The sequence below is a fragment of the Galeopterus variegatus genome, unplaced genomic scaffold, assembly GCF_000696425.1.
Source record: "Galeopterus variegatus unplaced genomic scaffold, G_variegatus-3.0.2 Scaffold9612, whole genome shotgun sequence".
NCBI classification, from domain to species: domain Eukaryota; kingdom Metazoa; phylum Chordata; class Mammalia; order Dermoptera; family Cynocephalidae; genus Galeopterus; species Galeopterus variegatus.
This window is the reverse complement of record NW_007735723.1, coordinates 54759-64998: the sequence shown is the minus strand read 5'-3', so window position 1 is coordinate 64998 and position 10240 is coordinate 54759. Positions and strand designations below refer to the sequence as shown.

General features: G+C 47.9%; 1 protein-coding gene across 1 annotated transcript; it reads left to right on the top strand.

Annotated features, from left to right (window-relative positions):
* The first annotated feature begins 1714 nt into the window (after positions 1 to 1714).
* Positions 1715 to 9086, top strand: LOC103609433 (laminin subunit alpha-1-like). The gene is given in 7 exon segments (XM_008593757.1): positions 1715 to 1838; positions 1841 to 2007; positions 3014 to 3172; positions 3694 to 3847; positions 5074 to 5207; positions 8072 to 8294; positions 8929 to 9086. Coding segments are annotated over 7 exon segments (1119 nt in total).
* Positions 9087 to 10240: the final 1154 nt, after the last annotated feature.

Sequence of the window (10240 nt, the reverse complement as noted above, 5' to 3'; positions counted from 1 at the left end):
CCCATATTTCCCATCAGCGCACAGAAGAGCCACCACCCCTGTCGTCTGCAGTGATGGCAAGAGCAGCAGACGCTGTGCCAGGCTGCCGCTGCATTGTTCACTGTAACCTGCTGTACTCCTCATGGTTATCCTACAAGGAAGGTATTTCTTACCTCCACTTTACAGATAAGGAAACTGAGGCATGGGGAAGTTGAAGCACTGCTCAAAGTCAGTAAACAGTAGAGCTGGATTCAACCCCAGGCCTGTGGCTCCAGAGTCTGGACCTGTCACCAGGGTGCGCTGCTCCCTCTCTGCATGTTTCTAGCTTCTAAGGAAGCTCCCTGGGAGCTGCTGCCTCCCCAGCCCCAAACGCACATGCAGTAGCCTGGTGCTGTCCCCGGCAGGCCTTCTTGGAAGAGTTGCCTTCAGTGGCTGTCTACCCTTTGCTCAGGCATCATTCACCTCCAACCAGCCAGTCGTCCCTCACCCCGCGGTTGCTCCTGAGAGCTATCTGGGACCTATGTGCAGCCACATCCCACAGTGCCACTCCGGTGGGCTCTCAGCAGCCCTGGGACTTCCATGGCTGCTATGGCCCCGTGCTCTCCTGGATCTGCTGCTTTCTCTGCCCACCCTTCCTCAGTCTCCCTTGCTGGCTGGCTCCTCCCTGGCAGAGAGTGCCCAGGGCCTTTTCTGCATATTCCCCAGGGTGGCTCTGAGATACCATCTAGATTCAGCAGCACCCACCGCTCCTGCCTTGACCTCTACTTGTCACTCAGGAGCCATACACCCAGCCGGCCACTCAACATCTCCCCATGGGCTGGGACAGGCTTCCAGCCTCATCTCAGCAAAGAGAATGCACAGTCTCCCTGAAACCTGCCCTCTGCCATTTCTGTAGATGACATCGCCATTTACCTGGCTGCCCATGGCCCAAACCTAGAGGCTGTTTTCCTTCTCTCACTCTCCAAATTCAGTCCATCACCAAGTCTATTGCTTCTTCCTGCAGAACTTTCCTGAATTAGTTCACCTCCTCCGCATCTCCTCTGTCCCCCTCCACTAAAATACCGCCTGGTCTCCATGGACTGTGTGACAGCTGCCTGATGGACCCCTGCTGTCACCCTTGCCCATCTGACTTGTTCTTCACATCAGACCAAGGGTCTCTGAGGATGTGAATCAAGTCATGCCCACTGTCCTTCTTAAAACCCTCCTGTGACTTCCCACTGCACTTAAAATAAAATGCAAATACCTGCAAAGCCCCCGTCCACTGTGATGGAGCTGGCTCTCTTCCGTCCCATCCCTGTGTGCCTAGTGACGTGGCACTCCCTCTGAGGGAGGCCCATCCGGATTGTCTTCCTCCACACCCGCAGCCCTTCCAGCTCCCATGTGGCACAGGCGGGGATTCCTGGCTATCACCATAATCAAGTTATTTCAACCTACTCCATTTTGCCCTAAAACGGAATGGAGACTTTTCCTGCCCAGCTTAGCAGTGATTTGCTCCTTTTGTCATTCAGTGACCTGCCCTGACTACTCGATGGAGCCACCAGTTAGCCTCTGCAGGACCCAGCTGTGACTCTCTGGTGTATTTCTGGTATCGTTCCATGAGAGAAGGGCTATTCCTCTCTTTTCACTGCTTTATCCTCAGCTCCTAGATCAGCTCCAGGCAGGCAGAGGTGTGCAGTGACTACTCGTTAAATAAATGGATGCATAAACAAAAGAAGGAATGAATGACTCCCCAGAGATGTCAGATATAATCGCTGAAACAGTGCTGGGCTCTGTCTTCGAGGTTATTGTAAAGGGTAAAACCTTGTTCCTGCCTGAGTGCCGAGCTCTCGTTTCCTCCAGGCTCTCGGTTCAGCTAAGCATCCGACGTTTGCCTCCAGTGGTCTCATTCACTACGTGGCTCATCAGAACCAGGTTGATCACGCCACGCTCCAGCTTCACGGGGGCCACCTCCACTTCATGTTTGACCTTGGTAGAGGCAGAACACAGGTCTCCCACCCTGTGCTGATCAGCGATGGCAAGTGGCACATGGTGCGTTCTCAGGAGGCTGTGATTCGTATAACTTCGTATAATGTATGCTATACGAAGTTATTACGGAGCCAGTTGGTAGACACTTACCATCCTTATGTGAAGGAAGGACTGCCAGAAGCAAAGTACCACAGACAGGAGTAACAAAATAAGAGCTAATGTCACATAGTATGTTTTGTGTGGCAGACATTGTCCCAGTAGTGATATAACTACAATATAAATATATCTTTATATAAACTATATGTTTACTGTATATACATATGTTATTAGTTCACTTAGTTCAATCAAATTCTGACTTCAAGTCTGAGCTAAGCACTATTACCGTTCCATCTTCATAGATGTGGAAATGGAAGCACAGTCGTGTTAAGAAACTTGATTTAAAAGTGCACTAGATGGGCAGGTAAAAATACCTAACTGCTCCCTGCTGTGTGCTTGTAGTGGAGCAGGGAGGCGGACATGTGAAGAACGAACTGTGAGGGGTGCTGTGATGGAAGCATGTGGAAGGTTCCATGCCAACAGGCTCTACCAGCTTGGCTCAGCCTAGGGCTGGGGGGCAGAGCATGGTCCGAGGTCCTGCTAGACAGCTCAATCTCCACTGTTAGGCTTCACTGTTGGTGCCCAGACACCCTGACTTCACCGTGAAGGATGCCGTTCCGTTTTCATGTGCTTATTAAGAGAATAACCTAAGGAAGCCATGTGCTGCACCACAGATAACAGTCACACAAGTGTGGGTGCAGTCTGGGGTTCACGTGCAGTGAGCCTGCATGACACCTTCCAGCAAGGGGTGGAGTCTCAAAGGAGCCGGCCCCATGAGGAGTCACAAGGCCAGCACGACCTTCTACACAGCGCTTTCCCCACCCTGCTCCTGGTCTTCTTCCAGATTCAGTCTCTTCTCATCAGCAATTTCATTCCAGTTATTACTGCTGTAATGAACAGATGTTGTAAACCTACATCTATTAAAGTTTTCTCAGATTCCTTAAAAATGATGGATGCTTTCATCTTGCTGTAGGTGAAGACAGAGCACGTTAAAAGAAAAGGCTTCATGACTGTTGATGGCCACGAGTCCCCCATGGTGACCACGGTGGGGGATGGGACCACACTGGACGTGGAGGGGACGTTGTACCTAGGGGGCCTTCCCTCCAACTACAGGGCCAGGAACATTGGACATGTCAGCCGTGTTTCTGTGTGGAGCCCGCTTTACCTGGTGATTGTGATTACTTTGTAGAGCCATATAGTTCTCCACATGTTTTTATTTAAATGACCTTGTTGAACCCAGGGCTCAGCTACAAGATGCAGCCCTGTCAAAGCACATGCACAGATGGCATGGGGGGCTTCCCCTTAGAGCCTGACCAGCCTCAGCACCCTTTCTGCAGCCCCTCAGCCGCAGACAAATCAGCAAAGTCCAGCCAGTTTGTATTTGTATGTTAGTAAACACAGCATTCTTGATCTCCACAATATTTCACTAAAATAGTAAAAAACACTTTTAATGCATTATTAGCAAAGATACTGAAGTGGTAGCTCTAAGTTAGATGTTCCTGGGAAGTATTGTCACAATTAAATTTTAAGAACCAAAAAGATAATATCTTACTGTGTTTTGTTGAGACAAATCTGATGAATTGTAGGAAAAATTTGTCCTCGCCCTTCTCGTTATAATCACCATCATCTCCTCCCGCGTGTCATTTGGTTTAGATCACCCACAGCGTTCCTGCCTGCAGCGGGGAGGTGACAGTTACCAGCAAGCAGCTGGACAAGGACATCCCGGTGTCTGCCTTTGCAGTGAACAGGTGCTGTGCAGTGGCCCGGGAAGGAACTTTCTTTGAAGGGAGTGGATGTGCAGCTCCTGGTATGTATCATCAACAGTCCCAAAAGAAAGCTTCGGGATTAGCCTATACTCTAAGATGATGTGACCTAAGAAGCATAGGACAAGACAGGACCCAGCTGGACGAGGCTGCAGCAAGACCACATTTAGTAAATGTTCCAGTCATTCCTAATTTCTTGACTCTCACTGTAAAGCCTCCTGACCTCTCGTGTTATCCAGCTGGGCCGATGAAGTCATTCTCTCACCAGGAGTGTTGTGACTCCTGACAGAGGCCAAACCTGGGGTGCTGGCTTCACCTGTAGCTGCCCCAAATTTACGTAAGGCCCACTCACTGTCCAACTTAATACAGGCCTTTGAATTAAAAATCAGTAGCATAATGTGTGTAAACCAGCCAGCTCCAGGCTCCAGCCCCCGCCGGGCTCCTGCCCCCGCCGGGCTCCAGCCCCCGCCAGGCTCCTGACCCCACCAGGCTCCTGCCCCCGCCAGGCCCCAGCCCCCGCCAGGCTCCAGCCCCCACCAGGCTCCTGCCCCCACCAGGNCCTGCCCCCGCCAGGCTCCAGCCCCCGCCAGGCTCCTGCCCCCGCCAGGCTCCAGCCCCCGCCAGGCTCCTGCCCCCACCAGGCTCCAGCCCCCGCCAGGCTCCTGCCCCCCGCCAGGCTCCTGCCCCCACCAGACAGCCTTCTACGTTCTCAGCTGCCAAGCTCTGGGAACACCACTTTCTCCCATTTCTCCTTCAGCCCCAGGCAGGCCAGCAACCACCTGCTATTGCTGATTTGGCTTCTCAGCTTTTGTAACCCTGAATAAAACATCATTCGATTAAGTCCCCACTTTTAGAAAAGCTAGTGTGGGCTCTGATACTCTCAGTAAATGATGATATGCCCAGTATGGAGATACCAGGAAAAGCAAGCAGCGTGTTGCTGGATGATTGCAAAGGGATTATAGGGAAAGACAGCCTCAGGGTGGACTTATCCACACGGCAGGGTGGTGCCAGGTGCCTCATGGCTGGAGATGAAGGACGGGCCTGCCCCAGCTCTAGTCTGGCTTACCCCAGCTGGCTGCATGTGTCTTCTTTAAAAGCGCTACTAAGGCTCAAGTGGGTGAGTGACTTTTTGGTGAGGATGGAGCTCGGTCCAGAGGAAAGGCGAGAGCCAGGTCCCCTGAACCTCAGTGGGAGCCCGAATGTGCAGCCAGCCAGCCCAGCCGCTGGGCAGGGCTCACTCCTTCCTCGGGGCTGTCCTTGTGTTTTTTAGTTAAAGAAGGCTACAAAGTCCGATCAGACGTAAACATCACACTGGAGTTTCGTGCTTCCTCAGAGAACAGCGTCCTCCTGGGGATCAGCAGTGCCAAAGTGGATGCCATTGGCCTAGAGACTGTACATGGCAAGGTGGGTGCTTCATCTTCATGGGTCCCCTTCCCGCCAGTGCCCAAGACAGCACAACTGAGAAGCAGTGGAAATACCTAGATCCAAATTTCATTTACCCACTTGAATGGAGTTGAGAAAAGATTCAGCTAATATTTAAAAACCAGATAATCCTAAAAAGTTATTTTCTTTAATATATTTGAACTTAAACGTACAGCAAAATTGCAACTACAATACAAATGGCTTTTTTTCCCTGAACCAGTAAGCTGCCCACCTGACACCCTGTCCATTATAATACTTTTTTTCACTGTTTATGTGTAAATAATTTTAGATTCATAGGATGCTGCAATGCAGTGCGCAGGGAAGTTCCCACACACCCTTCACCAGGCTTCCCAGGGGTAGCCTGGTGCATAACTGTGGGCCAACATCACATCCACACCACGGACATCAGCACAGTCCACGGAGCTTGTGCAGTTGCACAATTATGTAGGCACACATGTGTGTATATTTTTACACAATTTTATCGTGTGTCGCTTGTGATACACATGGGTTACCATGACCACAATCAAGATACTGATTGTGCCATTACCACGAGGCTGACCTGAGCTACCCCTTCATACCACACTTGCCCCTGCTGCCCCCCTAACCTCTGGCCACCACTAACTTCCTCTACAGCTCTCTCGTGGTTATTTCCCAAGTGTTCCATAAGTGAGTTTGCACTGTGAGCATCCTCTTAAGACTGGCTTTTTACACTCAGCCTAATTTCCTGGAGGTTCATCCAGGTCGCTGTGTGTGTCGACAGTTCCTTTCCCTTGATTGCGGAGTGTCACTCCATGGGATGGATGTACCACACTCTAATTTTCTAATTTCTTTTTACACAAAAATATGTTTTTTCTATATTCTATTTTTCTATAACTATTTATTTTCTATAAATTTTCAGCCTCTCATATCCCTCTCATGTCAGAAACAAAGTGAACTCAACAATCGTCAGTACTTTAGTCTCCTCTGCTTTAAAATTGAGTCCTTCAGAGTTTCTCCCTGTTCTCAGACTCCTTCCTCTCCCCTTTGGGGCCATCTGGGTGCAGCACGGTGTAGGGAAGGAGTCGCGACCACCCTTTACTTTTCTGCTTGCCCCTCCTTGACAGCAGTTGAGGTGCGGCTCACGCTCCTGTGCCCTTGGCCAGTTAGTACTGAGTGGTCTGGGTCTCGGCACCGCCACTGCATGGGGACTGCTGCTGGTGTTTGGCCATCACCCCTTGTGCGTCAGGCTCCCCATCCCAGTTGTCAGGGTGCTGCCGCCTCTTCCACCTTCAGCCACCTTCCATCTTCCCCGCAGGGTCATGTGAGAACTTGGGAATTCCTGCCATGCCACACGCAGGCCATGGGGAATGGTGGTTTCTCAGGTCCCCTCTCTACCTAACTGCACTTTGCCACCATTTCTATTATAGAGTGGGCAAGTCCGCACTGTGGACAACTCATGCTGTTGCAGGAATAAGGTGCTTAAATTTCCCAGAGCGTCTGCCGCCTGGAAGGCAAGGAACAAATCTCTGTTCTAGATTCCCCTGCATGTACTCAGTGGTTTCTAGTATTTCTCTACTCACTCCCCCTGGATTCTTGACCCCTAGGGTGTCCTATAGAGGGGCTGGGGAGGGTCTGAGGAAGTCCCATCCGACCTCTTGTCCTGCACGCCTCCTCCTGTTACTCCACATCCCAACACACCTGCCTCTGCCTCGCGTTGCCGCCTCTCTGCGCTGCAGCCAGCAGCCAACTTCTTCCGCATTTGCATTTTAAATGATTTGGAAACACTTTCTATGTACACATTTTTATATAATGTCTATGAAATATTATTAGAAATGTGTAATCGCTATAAAACATGTAATTTCTGGTGTACTGTATATCCTCTACTATTGGCTTATTTATTGTTCTTTTTAAACATTTTTAGTAGTTGCCCAAAGGTTTGTCATATGCATCTTTAGCTTGTCACAGTTCACCTTGAAACAATACTGAGCAGCTCCCCATGGTGTCAGCACTTAGAGCGGGGCACTCGTGGCCTTCCCTCCTGGCTTAGTCTGCTCAGGCTCCCGTGACAAAGTCCCACGGACTGAGTGGCTTCAACAGCAGAAACTGATTTCCTCACAATTCTGGAGACTAGATGTCTGAGATCAAGGTGTCTGCAGGGTTGTTTTCTCCGAGGCCTGTCTCCTTGGCTTGCATGTGGCCTCCCTTCTCCCTGGGTCTTCACATGGTCTCACCGCTGTGCCACTCTGTGTCCTCATCTCCTCTTCTGACAACGGTACAGTTGTATTGGATTAGGACTCACCCTAGTGACCTCATTTTAACTTAATTATGTCTTTAAAGACCATATCTCCAAATACAGTCTTGTTCTGAGGTACTAGGGGTTAGGACACCAACATGTGAACTTTGAAGAGATGCAATTCAGCCCACAACACCTCCCATTTTTTGCAAAACTTGTACGTTCTGTGTTACCACTCGCTGTGGTAGAGCATCTACAGTTGGTCAGAAGGGAATTAGTAGATGTTCTTCGTAGGTGCCATCGACTAGTATGACACTGACACCCTCAGTAAACCTATTTACTCTGAAAATGATCTGAAATGTGGTCCTGAAAATGAGGCACTCGTTTGGGGATGCAGCATGGCCCAGGCTTGTTGCCATGGAGGTGGCCATTGCCCTTTCTGAAATTGGGGACTAGCATAGCATCTGAATCCTTTATGAGGCTATTTTTCAAACCATTCTTTGTTTTTCATGGTTAGCCTCCTTTTTAACAGAATGCTGTGATCGTATCCACTCCAAGAGCATTATTCAAATGGACTGTGTTCCTCAAGTATGGAAAAACTCACCAGGTAATTTGCCCGTGTCTGCTTGTCTAGGTCTCATTTCATGTCAACAATGGTGCTGGCAGGATAACAGCCACATATGAGCCCAAACCTACCAGTACTCTCTGTGATGGAAAATGGCACACACTTCAGGCTAACAAAAGCAAACACCGTGTTGTTCTGATTGTCGATGGGAAGACAGTGGGTGCTGAAAGTCCACACGCCCAGTCCACCTCGGCGGACACCAACAACCCCATTTATGTTGGTGGCTGTCCTGGTACGACTTGACACCTGCTTTGCATATCCACGTTGAAGGGGAGCTGTACTGAGGGACGTTGAAGGGGCGCTGTACTGAGGGAAGTTCCACATCAAGCAGGTATAGAATAGGGATTGAGAAAGATGTGGTTTGAGTGACAAAGGCTTTACCATTTTAGAAAAGCTATTTCAGATATCTAGGAATTCTTACAAACAATAAAATAATCTACATAGACAAGACAATTATTAGGTAAGACCATGAGAACAGTGCATCCGATGTGAATTAAGCGGGCTGACTTTAGTGAGGTGAATCGTCGTAGATAACTCCCAGAGTTGAGAATCGTTTTAGGGGGCAAACATGTGACTTATCCTCTCCCATCAATTTTGAATTAGAATTACACATTTCAGATGATCCAAGGAGTTATTACAAATACTAAAGTTCTGTTTTATGAATATTTAAGTCACAACTATGCCTTAAAATTATTATAGATTAAAAGTTTTCTATGAATTCTGCTATTCACTGAAGCCACATATGTGAACAAACATTCTTCTAATTTAGGTGGAGCACCTACTTGAAATTATTTTTGTTCCTGTTTTGCTACCTCTGTCATTCGACAAAATGAAGCAAGGTTTGTCTTTTCTTCTTCCCTGCACAGCTGAAGTGAAGCGGAACTGCCTGAGCAGCCAGACCTCGCTCTGGGGTGTTTGAAGCTCACGTTCATGGAGGGCCCACATGTGCCATTCCTGTGACTTCAGCAGCGCTTGTGACCTACAGGGAGTTTTCCCTCATTCCTGTCCTAGGACTGAATGCTGACTCCAGGCAAAATCCTCAGTTGCAATCCTTGCTTATATTTTGAGGAGAATTATTTTTATGAATTAAAATCTCTTCAATTCAGATTTCATTTCCAACTCAGGTTAAGTGTTTCCACAGAGAAATGTTGTTTTTATATTAAAGTAAAGCCACATGTACAATGAATACCTCTATTAAATAGTCTAAAATATAAATTGAATTAATTGGCTGTCTTTTTTTTTGTTTGTTTTTTGTTCTTCATGACCAGTAAGGGGATTGCAACCCTTGGTGTGGTGTCGCCCGCACCACGCTCAGCCAGTGAGCTCACTGGCCATCCCTATATAGGATCTGAACCTGCGGCCATGGCGCTACCAGCACCGCACTCTCCCGAGCGAGCCACGGGGTCGGCCCTTGACTGTCTTTTTTAAAGCTTTTTAAAAATAAATATTTGTAAACATTGAGTGTTTTGTTGATTATTTGACAGGATTTCATATTTTGCATTTTGAGCTTTTAAAAATAAAATATTGCAGACTATAATAGATTAACGCAGTGTGTAAATGCTTTCATTTCTTTATAAAAACTTTAAGCTCTAATTTCGACAGCAGAAAAGCAGTGCCAACTGTTGCCACATAAGCCTTCAGAGAGGTTCCAGCAAGTCATGGGAGGCAAACGGGGCAAATCAAATGACAAAACCTCATTTTGACATGTCCCTGTTCTATCAGGACCTGATCTACCAGTGCATTTTGCAGGACAGACAAAAAAAAAAAAAAAAAGGCATCACGGCAAGTTAGCTCTTCTTTTACTGTCAATTTTATTTTCACCCCTTGGAATGAAACAGTTTTCCTTGATCAGCCACTTTTTTGGGAGAATGTGTGTAATTTGAAAAGAAGGAAAACTTAAAAGCCGTATGTATATGTCTATTCTTTTAATGGACTAAGCAGCTATAAGCCCAGATTTCTGGAGTCTCGTTTGGTCCCCTCCAAATGTATTTTGTTTCTGTTCAGTGGCCATGGCTGGAGTCAGAATGTCTGCTACCCCATGTGTTCCAGAAAAATGACTTCATTTTTCAAATGCTTACTTGAAGGGAGGTCTCTACCTCTCCTATCCATGGCCTACTTTTCCAATACGGAAGAGGATTTAATTTCTACGTCTGTGAGAGATTTTAATTTGCTAAACAG